General features: G+C 43.4%; 5 protein-coding genes across 5 annotated transcripts in view; 3 read left to right on the forward strand and 2 right to left on the reverse strand.

Moving 5' to 3' along the window:
• The window catches only part of LOC5512164 (leucine--tRNA ligase, cytoplasmic), a 55,814-nt gene extending 55,265 nt beyond the window's left edge, over nucleotides 1-549 (forward strand). The window contains exon 35 of the mRNA XM_048733365.1: nucleotides 101-549. Within this exon, the coding sequence (XP_048589322.1) occupies nucleotides 101-165 (65 nt within the window). The 3' untranslated portion in view covers nucleotides 166-549. The remainder of the gene's footprint in view (nucleotides 1-100) is intronic.
• LOC5512192 (WW domain-binding protein 4) lies at nucleotides 497-5,934 on the reverse strand. The gene is made up of 10 exons (XM_048733368.1): nucleotides 5,869-5,934; nucleotides 5,720-5,792; nucleotides 5,545-5,607; nucleotides 5,360-5,431; nucleotides 4,676-4,919; nucleotides 4,468-4,578; nucleotides 3,639-3,681; nucleotides 3,489-3,534; nucleotides 3,253-3,362; nucleotides 497-1,354 (listed from the first exon to the last, which is right to left on the reverse strand). Coding segments are annotated over exons 1-10 (972 nt in total). The 5' UTR covers nucleotides 5,871-5,934; the 3' UTR covers nucleotides 497-1,146.
• Nucleotides 5,935-7,319: 1,385 nt separating this feature from the next.
• LOC5512168 (chitinase-3-like protein 1) lies at nucleotides 7,320-8,905 on the forward strand. Its single transcript, XM_032381575.2, has one exon. It carries the CDS (start codon nucleotides 7,325-7,327, stop codon nucleotides 8,810-8,812), a length of 1,488 nt encoding a protein of 495 aa, XP_032237466.2. The 5' UTR covers nucleotides 7,320-7,324; the 3' UTR covers nucleotides 8,813-8,905.
• Nucleotides 8,906-10,141: 1,236 nt separating this feature from the next.
• Nucleotides 10,142-11,771, forward strand: LOC5512193 (chitinase-3-like protein 1). Its single transcript, XM_048733605.1, has one exon. The coding sequence runs from the start codon at nucleotides 10,165-10,167 to the stop codon at nucleotides 11,578-11,580; it is 1,416 nt and encodes a 471-aa protein (XP_048589562.1). The 5' UTR covers nucleotides 10,142-10,164; the 3' UTR covers nucleotides 11,581-11,771.
• An 8-nt stretch (nucleotides 11,772-11,779) lies between these two features.
• On the reverse strand, nucleotides 11,780-15,058 carry LOC116618161. Its single transcript, XM_032381578.2, has 5 exons — nucleotides 14,748-15,058; nucleotides 14,223-14,251; nucleotides 13,187-13,386; nucleotides 12,887-13,006; nucleotides 11,780-12,181 (listed from the first exon to the last, which is right to left on the reverse strand). Exons 1-5 carry the CDS (start codon nucleotides 14,780-14,782, stop codon nucleotides 12,041-12,043), a joined length of 525 nt encoding a protein of 174 aa, XP_032237469.2. The 5' UTR covers nucleotides 14,783-15,058; the 3' UTR covers nucleotides 11,780-12,040.
• Nucleotides 15,059-15,944: the final 886 nt, after the last annotated feature.

A 15,944-nucleotide genomic window follows, 5' to 3' on the forward strand; every position in this document is an offset into this window, starting at 1 on the left:
GTACTGTTTGATTGACTTGGTTGTGAGTGCATTGTTAATTGTGTAAAGATTGAGTTGTCTTAAGTGACGGCTGATTTATTTGTTTTTCGGGTTTTTGCAGATCTTGGCGTGCTTGATGTCACCAAACTGCATGGCAAGACCATATACGCATGCGTTAAGAAATAGCTCAACCAGGCCTTTTCCTCTGACCTGGAGTGAACTGGCTAGCCGCGTGTTTTCACCATCGCCGCCCGTTTCCTCGTCGCCCGTGTCTGTCCATATGTATTCCTAGAGGTCATCGGTCGTTATGGTTACCTAGGTTCCAATGGGGTCGTTCTAGCACTTTCGTGTTTATTTGCACTGCTTTGAGGCAATTGACGAGCAAGAACCTGTAGCAAGATGCTTTAACAGCACATAAGCACAACCAATACAGTAGAGCTAGTATACGAGTCACTTAAAATAAGGCATCCATATATCCCTTCGACCTCCTGACTCGGCTCTAGCAAATAGTCACATACAAGAAAGAATTCATGTATTTTATGGTGTCGATAAAATAATAATATAAAATAATAAGGCTTTGGTTATATTTGTAGTCTACCCGCGGACCTAAGCGTTATCCATTTTCTCGCCACCGTGTGACAATCAATCACCAGCCAAATCATGTCAAAACACGGTACAGCAAATCACGCAAGATGTTAGCGAAAATGACACAGTTTGCAAGGTTATGTTTTTATCATATTGTATAGTATACTGAAACGAGCCTCCTACGCAGGCATCTCTATTTGCAAGACAACACAAGAAAACAGCAAGACAGCAAAGCACGCCGACCGAACCCGAAAGAGCGCGCGCGGAACGGGGAGGGACGGGCGGAAAATGTCTCGCCACAGGAACCCCGCTAGCAAAAAGCTGTTTAGCTGTTTTTAGCGAATGAAAAAGCGGTTTAGACGCCTGCGGAGGAGGCTATACTGAAACAATTCCTTTGCAGGAGTTTTGTTAAATAGTATTTTCCTCGCGCCTTGATTGGCTCAGTTTCGTGAGCAATTTGAGGAGACCGTAGTCTCGCACGTGACCCTACGCACGTGACCCTACGCACTGTAAGTGAGACTGGCAGTGGATTATGGGATGGCGTCCGGGCGCGAATGGGGCTTAGTCTGGTGACACACCATGTCAATTATCGAACTTTGTTGTTCTGATATTTCTTTTCCTTTCTGAATTTAGTTTTCTTTTTTTGAAGGCAACCACATCGGCATCACTACTTGTACCCATGCGAAGGACCGGGGTTTGCTTTTCTCGGAATTTCTTTTCAGTTTTCTTAGCTGTTTCCTCAGGATCTTCGGAATCTTCTGTTTGTTCCTGGTCTTCTTTGACTGTATCACTGCAAGAAAACCACAAAAAGATAATAAGCAAGGCATCACACACAATCAAAATATTCAGTGGTGTCATCATAGGGGGTGGAGTGGAAAGAAACCAGCCTCAGGAAAAATCAGTGGCTTGGGTCCTCAAAACATCTGAAGTTTTGGGGGATTTCACAGACCAGGAATGGGTTTCTTTTGGTTGTTAGTTTTTCAGGTCTATTTCTGGAGAATAATCAGATGACATGTACACAACAATGATCACAGTGCATATAGGCATAACTGTTTTTTTTTCTTAGAGTTATTTAGGACTTGTCGACTTGTCTGCAAATTTATATTGGTATGTGGACTGGTACAAAAAAGTCCGGCTACCTAGATCAATTGTGGGTGAATCCTCGAAAGGCTTTCGCGTTACGGGGGCCGTGGAGTTTAAGACCGTAGTCTAAGCAAGTCAGTTGTGTAATATTGCCAACAGCCACACCCGCCACAATTGCAAATAAATCTGCTTTGATACCTAGTCCTTTATGGGAGATTGTGGCTCTGACTTAAAAGTCTATAAGCGGTTTCTCCTTTCTATAAGAGACTATAGGTTCATTAAAGATTCTAGCCGTATGAGGCTGAGATCCGTGATAAGTTGCCAGTTTTTTATAAGAATCTTCAGAAGATTCTGTTTAGCCGGGTGGAACCTCATGACAAAATTTTTTTAGATTCGTTTATTAGATGCCATGTTTGCCTCAAAACGCATTTTGCCTGTCCGTGAATTCAACACTCGCCGTTATGTATGTTGTGAAATCGCGTAACCGTATCTAGAATAAGTTGCGGATTTCGGCTTAGAAGGTGGCAAGTGAGGAATTTGTTCTCAACGGACCTAGGCCATCTTCCTAGACACACCCTTCTTATAACTAAGAGGGTGGCAAGAGGAGAGAATGCGTGTACTGAAAAGTTTCAGTAAGCTATGGACATCAAAGATATTTAAATCAATGAATCTTTCGCCCTTTTATAGACTTCTGATGAAGTAAATAAAGTGCGTAGTGTCTTTGAGATTACACTTTTGCTTGAGCGTCATATGCCGCAGAAATGGATCTACGGAGGACGATATACGCTAGACGTGGTTTATGAGGTGACAAAAACCTTAGGTGACATATATGTCTTTGTGGTGGGATTTGTCGTTCTTTAATGTTTCACATCTATAGGAGCGTTGCTCGACCTGACATAAGCGCTTTCTTTGTGCATGTAAAGTTTCTTAGAGTTATTTAGGACATATCTGCAGTGCAGCTCACTCCTGTTTTAATAGATTTCTTAAAATCAAACAGGAAGATTTGAGGCTGCCGAGAATCGCCACTGTAACTCGTAGAATTCAAAGTGCACTTTGGCTAAATCTGGCTTTTTCTGAGAGAGGGCTCGCTCATCTCGTCTAAGGTGCCTTTCGATGTCATCGTTTGATGAAAAATCGGCGGGCGGTTATAGCGTTTACAAGACCGGTTTCGGACTCTTAATGAAGAGACCTTCGTCAGTTGTTTTTCGCTAGGTTGCTAATGAGGACTTCGTAAAGTATGCTCGATTAGCGGATTGAGACATGAAGTCACGGGCCCGTTTATATATCAGAGGTCGGACGAATCTTTAATTGAAGTGACTAGTCGGTGATTGGCTATCTAGCGTTTTACACTATTTCGATCCGCGTCATTTTAAGGTAGGCTATGTTTTGAAAACAAAAGGCCTATTGTCGGTGACACGGTCGCGTTGTAGCGCTATTGTTAAACCATAGGTTTCTTTTGGTTGTTAGTTTTTCAGGTCTATTTCTGGAGAATAATCAGATGACATGTACACAACAATGATCACAGTGCATATAGGCATAACTGTTTTTTTTTTTCCAAAAACACCTTTTACCACTGTTAGTTTTTTTTTTTTTTTTTAATGTTACCTCTGAGGAGTTGTCTGTGGAGGCTCTATGACTCGTACTGTCGTCCAGGAGCCGTAAGGTGAGGGTTTGGCTACTGTAGGCTCTTTGCTTGATGCTTCACCTTCTAAATCCTGCGTAGACATAATTACTATGAGTGTCCAGCAACTAATTCAGTTACCCTGGACCTATCACAAATTGGTCATCTAAATTTAGTAAAACAATATAATTGACATGTGTTGTTGATATATGTACGTTACCTGACTTTTAGATACTGCATCTTTTTTTCCCCCACTTGAATCATTGCTAGAAAAAAAATGCACATTATATCTGTGTACTATACTAAAACCATATGATATTACATCTGCATGAGTTTATAATACTAAACTCAAGGAATTGTTATGACTTACCTTTCTTCTGGCTGTAAGCAATTTGGCACTTCCCACTGGGAAGCTGAAAAAAAGCTAGGTAACAATAATACTTTATAGTACACCATCTTTGCCCACCCCTATCCTGGCTACAAGAGGCTCCAAGCTTCACTTGTTTGCTCAGTTATTATTTGTTCGTTCTGCAACGAGTGAAGCTTGTTTCCTCTGGTATCCGGAGTATCCGCCTGCCCCTAGCTTAGCGTTAAGCTCTACTTGCACCTACATCCAGCTATCTGTCAGCGTGACAGATACAGTACATTCTGCCTGTGAACTGTAGTAGTAATAATATCCTGCAGTGACACATAACCTGTGTTTGTGAAGTGTTGTGACACATACCTTGTGTCTGTGAATTGTAGTAGTAATAATATCCTGCAGTGACACATAACCTGTGTTTTTGAAGTGTTGTGACACATACCTTGTGTCTGTGAATTGTAGTAGTAATAATATCCTGCAGTGACAAATAACCTGTGTTTTGTGAAGTGTTGTGACACATACCTTGTGTCTGTGAATTGTAGTAGTAATAATATCCTGCAGTGACACATAACCTGTGTTTGTGAAGTGTTGTGACACATACCTTGTGTCTGTGAATTGTAGTAGTAATAATATCCTGCAGTGACACATAACCTGTGTTTGTGAAGTGATGTGACACATACCTTGTGTCTGTGAATTGTAGTAGTAATAATACCCTGCAGTGACACATAACCTGTGTTTTTGAAGTGTTGTGACACATACCTTGTGTCTGTGAATTGTAGTAGTAATAATATCCTGCAGTGACACATAACCTGTGTTTTTGAAGTGTTGTGACACATACCTTGTGTCTGTGAATTGTAGTAGTAATAATATCCCTCAGGTGACTGACTGACAGCCCAGGAGTGGGTGCAATGCACCACTGGCTGAGATCCATTGTATACTATTGAACAGCCTAGGCATAAAAATACTACCATTTACAAATGAATGTCTACTTACAAAAAGTATCTTCATCATAACATGATTATAATACCCAAACAAACACAACTCACTAGAACTACTAGAAGATGCTGGGGGGCCATGAGATGCTGGGGGGTCATGAGATGCTGGGGGGTCATGAGATGCTGGGGGGTCATGAGATGCTGGGGGGCCATGAGATGCTGGTTCCCTATTGACGGCACCCCTGACGTCAAACTGAGGCCGTTTCTCAGATTGATGATCAGGTTTTGCCTTCGATGGTTTCTCCTCCTCTGTATCTTCTATTCCAAGATCTTTCTTATAGGCTGCAAGTGCTGCCTGGGTGAGAAAATAGCAATTGTGATATGTATTCAACTATGCAGTACTACAGCATGATATTGTTACTACTGCTATCATATTAAACAGAAAATAATTTGGCTATAAACAAGACAGTGGCTGCACAGCCTGGGACATACAAATGAAAATGTCTGTCATGTAGGTTGGGGTTTCAGTACTCTAGACTCCATATGCCTGACACATGCAAGATAATTTTCAAAATACACGAAAAGCTCATCTTTGAGAACAACAATTTACTAGTACTACAATAAACACCTAGACAAAGTTGTAAAAAGCTAGCCAATTAGTATGCTAGGATTGCATTTTACAATTTACATGAGCTTTAAAGGTGTGGAATAGTTCCATCACGTTCTGATGCATGCTGTCCATCCTCTATATTTCCCTGTCCTAACCATAAGAGCCTATATGTGAAATGAACTCACAGCTTCTATGGCGGCCATATCATGCTGGAATTCTTGATCCTTCTTGAGAGATTGTATTCCTTTCTTGCGGACCTATAGTGAACATGAAGCACCTTATCTATAACAGTTACCAAGAAGCCACATGTGAATTTGACAAAGATTGTGATATAGTAATTTAGAGTACATAAGACAAGAGTAATACTTACAGCTGTGATCTTGAGTTGGACATTTTCTTGATGCTTTTTCCCTCTTTCATGAAATTCAACACTCTGGAATATTCAGAACATGAATAACAGAAAAATAATCATTCTTAATAAGTGAAATGAAGCGCAATAAGAAGAAAACGTCAGAGCAATTTCTAAAGTAGACGGTTTCCCTTACTGGTTTATTGTCCGTTATCCAACATTTGCAGAAATCACAAAATTTCTTGGGCTGTGATTTCCAGTATTCAGCCCTACAATAATACGGAAATACCACCATATCAACATTTACATTTAAGATCATTGAATTTATTGAGAAAATCTACTCACATGTTGAATTGAGCTGTTTCAAAATGGCGCTGGTATTATCCTCGACCCAGTCTCCTACTTACCATAGGGCTCCCAATCTCTTATTTCGTTTCCTCAAAATACCATATGCATGTTGTTAGCGAAATTAATTATTTTGCAATAATTGCATTAATTTGAAAAATGTTTATTTCAGAAATATCGCAATTTCAACCTCTCTAAAAAAGTGCTTAATTAAGTTTCTTCTGCAAACTGAACGAATGTATTCAAGAGAGCATAAGTACAATAAAACCCGCGTGAAAGAACCTAGTGATCTAAAACCTATAGGCTCATATGATGGGTTACTCTAAAAATGAAACAAATTAAGGGGCTTTAAAATATAAATTTGCTAAACATTTTGCTGGTCCATTAAGATAAGGTTACAGATACAACATTCATATAGTAGGATATCTCTATAGCAAAATGACTAAGTATTCAGTGACAATCCGGTATTATGAATCCTACTACTGATTGTAAGTAACTTGGAAAAAAAAATAAGAACCTAATCTAAGAACCTATTTTGCCTCAATTGTTAGTAAGTAGCCCAAAAGTATAAGAACCTGTTTTGCCAAACTTGAAAAAAAATTTACACGCGCGTTTTTACTGTATCATACATAATCAAAAAGCAAAACAAAAAGAGAGTCAGACAACTTGAGATATTTTTTTTGTAATTATTCCATGTTTAAAGATGTTCACAAGCCTGCAACGACACGCCCTCAGTCCAAACCAGGGCCGTAGCAAGGGGGTGGGGCACAGGGCCGTAGCAAGGGGGTGGGGCACAGGGCCGTAGCAAGGGGGTGGGGCACAGGGCCGTAGGAAGGGGGTGGGGCACAGGGCCGTAGCAAGGGGGTGGGGCACAGGGCCGTAGCAAGGGGGTGGGGCACAGGGCCGTAGCAAGGGGGTGGGGCACAGGGCCGTAGCAAGGGGGTGGGGCACAGGGCCGTAGCAAGGGGGTGGGGCACAGGGCCGTAGCAAGGGGGTGGGGCACAGGGCCGTAGCAAGGGGGTGGGGCACTACTTATACCGAAATGGCCAGTAAGGGAATGGTTGTGCCCCCAATACTTTTTGTATGTTATGGTACCCCCCGTATGGTGCCACTCTCCCCCCCCCCCCCCCCCCCGATATTTCGAGGCCTGCTACAGCTCTGCAAACAGCAACTCGCTTGCTGAGCAAACAGCGCCACCTAGTTTTATCTGTCAGGTAGTCTACGCTTGACACTATTCACTGTTAGCACAACCTGACAACTACAAGATATTGTTGTGCGCCTGTTTCGCCGCACATCTGCTGTGTAAATGTGGCTTATTTATACACCTTCCCGACTTTTGAGTGACATCCTTTGATTGACAAAACACCTCTCCATGCACCTGTGAATACAGAGCTTGCGGTGGAACATTTAAGAAATCGTGAACTGTGCGGTGACTCATTCGGTGACTCATTTGAAGATGAAGTCGTTGCTACTGCTAGCCGTTCTAGGCTGCGCCCTGTCTGTCACTGCGTCCGAGTACGTTCGCGGGTGCTACTACACCAACTGGTCCCAGTACAGACCTAAGGGGGGCACCTTCTGGCCCGAGGATATCGACCCATTCCTGTGCACACATATCCTTTTCTCGTTTGCAAAAGTCAATCAGACCACACACAAGCTAGACATCTACGAGGAAAATGACCATGAGCTTTACCAGCGAATCAACGCGTTGAAGAAGATCAACCCGAAACTCAAGACCCAGATAGCCGTGGGGGGCTGGGTTCATGAAGAGAAGAACAGTCCTTTCTCAAAGATGGTCGCGACGAAAGAAAAGCGTTCGATCTTCGTCAAATCTTGCATAGATGTCCTGAGGAAGTTTGGGTTTGACGGACTGGATCTGGACTGGGAATACCCCGGAATGCGCGGAGGATCTCCTAAGAGCGACAAGGGAAGATTCACTTTACTTTGCCGTGAGCTGAGAGAGGCGTTTGAGGCTGAGGCGAAGGCATCAGGCAAAGAGCGCATGCTCTTGACAGCAGCAGTTGCTGCGGGACTCTGGACCATCAAGGGCGCCTATGATATCGCCGATATCGCTGAACCGCTGGACTGGATTAATCTAATGACGTATGACCTCCACGGCACGTGGGAATACAAGACCGGACACCACACTGCCATGGGTCCGGACGGGGACAAGTTGACGCTGCCATTCGCAATTTGGTACTGGATGAACAATAGAGACACATGGGAAAAACCTGGAATCAGGAAGGGAATGCCGGCTAACAAGATCGTGCTTGGCCTGGCCACTTATGGGCGTGCATTCGGTCTGTCGAGCCCTGCAACAAACGGACTGGACTCCGCCCGAGATTACCAATACACGCCCAAGGGCAAGTACACCGTCGCCGAGGGATTCCTCGCCTACTACGAGATCTGCAAGAGGGGACTCACCGTAGTCCACAAGAACAAAGCCAACGCACCGTATGGTTACAAGGGCAAGGACTGGATCGGCTTTGACGACCCAAATAGTCTCGTTTACAAGATCGACAACGTGGTGAAGAAGAACCAGCTACGTGGTGTCATGTTCTGGGCCATCGATCTGGACGACTTTAGCGGTGAGCACTGCGGACAAGGAAAATACCCTCTGATTAGCGCAGTCAAGAATTACCTGACCGACGGGGTACAGCCCACTTTCCCACCAGCCACCGCCCCTCCACAGACCCTCCCACCTGCTACAGACCCCCCCAGCGCTACTACAGCCGCACCCATCCCTCCGTCACCAGGCACCACCCAGGACCCCCCACCCGTCACCACAGCCGCCCCACGCCCACCAACTACTGCCCCGGGGGGAGGGGGCACAAGTGGGAATTGCGTCGCTACTGGAGCATGGGCTGGCCATGCTAAGATGGATGCGTGGTGTGCGAGCAACTGCGCCCTTGGGAATTGCCCGTCGACGCACTGCAAGTGTCATTGAATCCTTGTGCAAAAAAAATGTGCAAGGAATAGCCCAATAATGTGTATGTAGAACAGGCGTTAATATACAATAAAATGTCTTTTATTTACTAAATGATGTATCGAATTTGTTATTTTAGCGTTGTATCAGATTTTTAAACTTAAAATACATTCCCTCCGCTATCCACACAATTTCCATTTTTATGCATTACATTATTTAACTCTTTTAAATTACAGTGTTGTGTTGTGTAAACAGCTTGAAGTTCTCTGGTCATACGATAATTCCTGAATAAGTTTGGGTGGAAATTCTCGATATAAACAGGTCTAAGACCATAGAAAAAGCAAAAACGGACTCCCAAATATGATATGTAATGTCCAGTTTTCAAAATAAAATTGTTTGATATGGTAACAGTTCATAAACGCTTTGACATTTGAATACTCTCGCTTCACTGACAGAAGAGCAAAATGTTGTTAGCCGGCTGCCGGCTCACATCTGGGCTTATTCTTGTAGAAAATTTCTTTTTCATGTTATTTTGGGGCACAATATAATGGTAATTTCCGAGTTTCCCGCGTTTACGCGCGTCCAAACTTTGAAAATATTCACATTATCTTATATTGCTTACTTTGTGATTTAAAAAGTCAACCGGAGATTGTGTCCGGTATTTTCCATCAACTTAACACCCACTTAGCATGATATGCGTCTTACCATCCCAGGGGGTATTTTAGTTGATTTTCTTTTTTCTTTTTTTAAGAGCACTAGAAAGTGAAATAATTAGCCAATAAAGAGCCATCGTTTTTTCAAAGCCAAAAACATAATGCATTTTCTCTTGTTTGATAAGATCTTGTTTGATTAATCGTTATTTATGTGCACGTTCATAAAATAAAACACATCCGCTAAGAAAGGACCCCTCAAACGGTTCCTATATATCCAAGTTAGTTATGGTCTGTTCAAACGATAAAATGCGTCAATTTAGTTTACAAAGGGGATACTTTGCAAAAGAAACCTTTCATCTTCGCAATTATCCAATATTCTTAGCCAAAAGTCTGGCCTGAGCTTCCAAATCCATCTGTGCACATTGTCAAAGCATTTTCTGTCAAGACGTCTCCAGGGACGACTTGCTACCGCAACAGATGCGCACAGCTGTCAGAAAACTCTACGATCTTGTGCAAACAAACGATTCCTCTAAACGCCAGTTACTCTTCCCTTCTGTTCAAACATACGACCTCCCCAAACGCCAAAAACGCCCACCTTGTGCAAAGACACAATCCCTCGAAACGCCAGTAACATTTCCCTTCTGTGCAAACACACGATCCCCTTAAAGAGTGCCATGCACATCTATTCACCAGCCTTTACCTCCCAACACTAGCTTGATCATGGCACGAGTTTTGGCTATCTTGATACTTTGCTTCGTCCCTTTCGCCCTGTCAGAATATGTGAGGGTGTGCTACTACACCAACTGGTCCCAGTACAGACCCAAGGGGGGCACCTTCTGGCCTGAGGATATCGACCCTCATCTCTGCACCCATGTCATCCATTCGTTTTCCAAGGTCAACTTAACTACCCATGTGATGGAAAAATACGAAAAGAACGACTTTGACTTGTATAAGAGGATCAACGCCCTGAAGAAGATCAACCCAAAACTCAAGACCCAGATAGCCGTGGGGGGCTGGACGCACGAAGAGAAAAACAGCCCCTTCTCCAAAATGGTCGCGACGAAAGAGAAGCGTGCGATCTTCATCAAGTCGGCCATAGAAACTCTGAGAACGCACGGCTTTGACGGATTGGATTTGGACTGGGAATACCCCGGAATGCGCGGAGGATCTCCTAAGAGCGACAAGGGAAGATTCACTCTTTTGTGCCAGGAGTTGAGAGATGCGTTCGAGGCTGAGGCGAAGGCAACCGGGAAGGAGCGCCTTCTTCTGACAGCCGCCGTGGCGGCGGGACTCTGGACGATCAAGGACGCCTATGACATAGAGGGGATTTCTAAACCACTAGACTGGATAAACGTCATGACATACGACCTCCACGGCACGTGGGAACCCAAGACCGGACACCACACGGCCATGGGCCCTGACGGAGACAAGCTCACGCTGCCATTCGCCATTTGGTACTGGATGAACAATAGGGACACCTGGGAAAAGCCAGGAATCAGGAACGGAATGCCGGCTAACAAGATCGTGCTCGGATTGGGAACGTACGGTCGAGCGTTCGGTCTTGAAAGCGCAGGAAACAATGGACTTGATGCGGCCCGGAACTACGCCTATACACCCGAGGGAAAGTACACCGGTGCCAAGGGATTCCTAGCTTACTTTGAGATCTGCAAGATGGGTCTAACGGTGGTGGAGAATAACAAGGCAAAGGCTCCTTATGGCTACAAAGGGCAAGACTGGGTCGGATTCGACAACCCTAAGAGTCTGATTTACAAGATCGACAACGTGGTGAAGAAGAACCAGCTACGTGGTGTCATGTTCTGGGCCATCGATCTGGACGACTTTAGCGGTGAGCACTGCGGACAAGGAAAATACCCACTGATGAGCGCAGTCAAGAATTACCTGACAAACGGGGTACGGCCCACTTTCCCACCAGCCACCGCCCCTCCACAGACCCTCCCCCCTGCTACAGACCCCCCCAGCGCTACTACGGTAGCCCCCACCACTGGGGGCGGTGGGGGTGGTGGATCCGGAGGATGCAAGGCTACGGGCGCTTGGGCAGGGGACGCGAACATGGACCAATGGTGTAAGGACAATTGTGCTGTTGGGTACTGCCCCACCAGCATGTGTGTCTGCTAGAGAACCCAGGGGGTCCCTCATCCGGATCCCCAGGGGGTCCCTCATCCTGATCCCCAGGGGGTACCCTTCTAACCATATGAGCCAAGAGCCTAATTACTGATAAGCACAGCCAGCTGATGAAGAAAAATGAGGCCCTTTTTTGGGACCAGAAAAAGTGATTAAGAATTGAAATTAAAATCATCAACTATAAACCAGTATACGTTGTAGTTGCTCTAAATATATCTAGGATGTTCTATTTTACTTTGCTTTATTACACCAATCCATCATCACCCCTCCCCCCACCTCTTGTGTAGAGATGAGCAAGAGTAGACGAATTATACCCCTTTTAGAAATATACAACAACATACAACGCATTTAAATAACTTCGGGTATGATAGTGCGACACTTGAGAATATACGAGCGAGCTTGTAACAGTTTAAGCGTCAGAGAGTATATAATCGCGCTTTAAACACGTTGAGCGTCATTTGAGTAGCTTGAGATAAACCACACAGAAGATGATGGTAATAAAGCCAGCTACGATAGCGGCGAGGGTCCAGATCTTGGCGCACTTGGAGAAAGTTGTCGCCCTCTCGTAATCCCGTCTTTTGCAGCTGAGGATCACCTAAAGTAAAGAGTGGCTTGAGTAACACATACACGCTTGAGTAACACATACACGCTCAGTAACACATACACGCTTGAGTAACACATACACGCTTGAGTAACACATACACGCTTGAGTAACACATACACGCTTGAGTAACACATATACGCTTGAGTAACACATACACGCTTGAGTAACACATACACGCTTGAGTAAAACATACACGCTCGAGTAACACATACACGCTTGAGTAACACATACACGCTTGAGTAACACATACACGCTTGAGTAACACATACACGCTAGTAACACATACACGCTTGAGTAAAACATACACGCTTGAGTAACACATACACGCTTGAGTAACACATACACGCTTGAGTAACACATACACGCTTGAGTAACACATACACGCTTGAGTATCACTTACACGCTTGAGTAACACATACACGCTTGAGTAACACATACACGCTTGCGTAACACATACACGCTTGAGTAACACATACAGGCTTGAGTAACACTTAGACGCTTAGTAACACATACACGCTTAGTAACACATACACGCTTAGTAACACATACACGCTTGCGCAACACTTACACGCTTAGTAACACATACACGCTTAGTAACACATACTCGTTTAGTAACACATACACGCTTAGTAACACATACACGCTTAGTAACACATACACGCTTGCGTAACACATACACGCTTGGGTGCATTATACCTTGATGCTGAATGTGACCGCCACCACGCCTAACACAGGGCAGCAGATCATGGTGGACAAGATGGCGGGACCGAAGTAATCATCCGGCTCATTCATGGTGAACCCACGGCTCGGGTGATTCTACACATGGAATGCATAACGAGTAACATTTAAGGTGATGGTAATACGAAACGCATCAGGATAGCTTTAAAGCTTCAGGTAAGCCCAGAACACAGCGCGTTACAAAGCACAAGGCAGCCCTTTTATCAAGCCAATGAACGTGTCAAGCATTTTATCGCTGTCCTTTGTCTTTCAAGTTACCGTGTTACCAATAGTTACTGTCGATGAGGTCATATCGTTCTCGACAGCCAGGGCCATGTGGCTTGTTTTGCCAGCTCTCATTGGTCCAACCACCTGGTATTTGACGTACACTCCTGGGTCTGATTGACAGCTATGCGATCCCATGATGCTCCAATCCGTGTTCCGAGAGTCGAGAGTACTGTACAGCAACGAAGACTCTCCTAAAGAGTAACCACAGGGTTACCGTCAGCTTTACCAAAAGCAAGCCAGGAGAAACCACAGGGCTACCCTCAGCCTTACCATACAGGGCTAACGTCATGCTGACGGGTGGCGCATTGTAGGTTTAAGGGGGAATTTCACTATTATTTACATCGAGTAAAGTATATTTTAAAAGTACAACCATTACTAAACAAAATAGTCAACTCGGGAGAGGAAATATAGCTTTACAATGCATTACGGGTAGGGATAACTCTTTTTGACGCCAAGTGTCTTCCTAATCACCGGTGAAAAAGGAGATTTTGTTTTTAATGGTGACATGGCGATGAAGCGTTGCCTTGAGGACTTCATGCTGATTGTCGAAGTGGAATACTTGAAAACCGATTGATTACCGCAGGTTTACCGGTCTCAAAACTTTACCATGTTTGGCACTTTTTAGTGTTATGTCAATTGTGAGATGCTTCCTTATAATTATCTACAAGTTTGACAAGGATTTGATTAAACAACACATTTTAGAGAGTAAGATAAAATGATATTCACTCGATTATATTTGGTTTAGGAAATAGATATTTGCTCCTGATGGGGGGATATAATACAAGATTATAAAATGAAATACATTAACTGAAATACGAACGAGTAATTAATGAGGGATTTCTACGCCTAATTGAAATTCTACTGCGTCCATTTAAAAGTTGACATCAAAATCTTTAGATTTGGCAGATTCTACGAAGCATGCATTAGAGGGTGGCTTTTTCAGGTTATTTGTAAACTAAAGTCATCTCTTTATCTTCTTGCTCAACAGTTAAATCCGCAAGTTTCATTAAAGTCTCCGTATACTTACCATTGGAGCTTGTTTCCCGATAAAGGGATCTACAAAAATAAGGGTATTAATAGCAAATTAAATGCTTGTGTTGTAGATTTGTAAATTTGTAAATTTGTATTTTAGCTGACATCTAAAAAGCTCGGCTAGTATTGGCTCCTCAGTCCATGAGATCTATATTAACAGATCACGTTTACAGTAAGAAACATAGAATTTGAAAATCTATGTATTATCTTCTTTTCGAATTGAAAAAAAAAACTAGCATTATTCGGCAAATTACCCCAAGTAATGCTTCGCTTTTGTGTTGTTAAAACATTTTATTTTTGAACGACGTTTCGACCGAAACATAAATGATTGTAAAACGTTGGGGCAAATCTCCCATGTTAAGAATAGTTTTAGAATTGTACGAGAAAGCACTTTTAAGGGTTTCCGTTCTTGCGGTTTGTGGAATATTTTTGCGTTAACACGGTTTGCCTTTAGTAAGTCTGAATAAAACACTTGAAATCGACTTTAAAATAGAATCTGAAATCGAATTTAAATACTTACTGGTGTTTTGCGTTTTCCAGCGGGTGAACTTCCATTGCGCAACCCTTTTGCTGCTTGTGTATGCTCGCGTAGACCCTTGATGATAAAGCCCTTGTGCTAAGACGAGTTTCTCCCTGCGATTGATTATGTGTCTAATTCTATTACCCGTATCTTGGTGATCGATGTTATTGGTGATATCGAGTTTGTGTGAACTGGCCACTTATCGTAAGCTTTAACACTCCTCCCCTCTTAAATACACAGAAATAATCGCGAATAATCTAGTATGCGTAGAGAACTTTACAGCATTCACAACTATTATCTGAAATTAAGATTAATACCCGCCCCCCATGTAATAAAAAAGACAGGCAGTAAAATATATGATGTTTGAAATCGCTTTAATTAAAATTTATTATTTTTAGCGCAGGTGTCTGGGAGAGCTTGATACAATAAAGAGATAATAGAATTAGCAAAAAATAGTATTCATTCAATCTGTGACACCATGAGCTCGTCGGAAAGGCATCGCGGGAGTTGTAGAGAAAATGGGGAAGCCAGTTGGAGTTAATCACAAGGAAATGCTCATAAGACACGCAATCAAAAACTAAACCAACTAAATAAAGGGTAAGAAGTATGACATAACTATATAATGTCGCTATATCTTCATCTCTAATGCCTCTGTCATGGCGGACTCATTTCGCGCGAATTATTTTTTGCGCATCACGTACATCTATCCTGTTTGCGCCCCCTCCCCCGTTACTAGGGTACAAATAACAATTTTTAGCAAATACAAGATTGATTTTTTAATTGAAGCGCACCATACATTGGGGAACAGCACAGTGTTCCCGATTTCCTGTTCTCGATTTATACATAACGGTAGATTTATACATTTAACCGCGCGTTTAAGTAAAAACACACACACACACAAATGCGCTCGGAATGGTGGGGAGGACCCCCCTTGCCCTCACCGTCTGCCGCCCCTACATGGGCTTTTTACACTGCTGTTTTTTTGTCGGTGCATGACTGGCCGGGTAATTTTTGGGCGGAGGTTTGTACGTCCACTCATCCCTAGCTACGTGCCTGGGACACAAGAAAAACTTTTGATTAATATCTGAGGCAAAGCGGGTGTGTTGACAGGAATCTCGATTCTACGAGGAATTTCATTAAGGATAGTCGGGTACCTGTGTTTCATTGTTAGACGCGGTAAAATATTCATGAGCAGGT

Source organism: Nematostella vectensis, chromosome 10 (assembly GCF_932526225.1).
Source record: "Nematostella vectensis chromosome 10, jaNemVect1.1, whole genome shotgun sequence".
Taxonomy (NCBI): Eukaryota; Metazoa; Cnidaria; class Anthozoa; order Actiniaria; family Edwardsiidae; genus Nematostella; species Nematostella vectensis.

Bases quoted from the DNA above. Each gene is read 5' to 3' on its own strand.
- LOC5512193 (XM_048733605.1), top strand. From the start codon at position 10,165: ATGGCACGAGTTTTGGCTATCTTGATACTTTGCTTCGTCCCTTTCGCC.
- LOC5512192 (XM_048733368.1), bottom strand. The intron at 4,920-5,359 runs GTGAGTTCATTT...TTTCTCACCCAG, and splicing joins ATATGGCCGCCATAGAAGCT to GCAGCACTTGCAGCCTATAA. The intron at 1,355-3,252 runs GTAACATTAAAA...GTTTTCTTGCAG, and splicing joins CCACAGACAACTCCTCAGAG to TGATACAGTCAAAGAAGACC.
- LOC116618161 (XM_032381578.2), bottom strand. From the start codon at position 14,782: ATGGAAGTTCACCCGCTGGAAAACGCAAAACACCA. The intron at 13,007-13,186 runs GTAACTTGAAAG...TTCCATGTGTAG, and splicing joins CAGTAACTATTGGTAACACG to AATCACCCGAGCCGTGGGTT. The intron at 12,182-12,886 runs GTATAATGCACC...TCTTTACTTTAG, and splicing joins CGGTCACATTCAGCATCAAG to GTGATCCTCAGCTGCAAAAG.
- LOC5512168 (XM_032381575.2), top strand. From the start codon at position 7,325: ATGAAGTCGTTGCTACTGCTAGCCGTTCTAGGCTGCGCCCTGTCTGTC.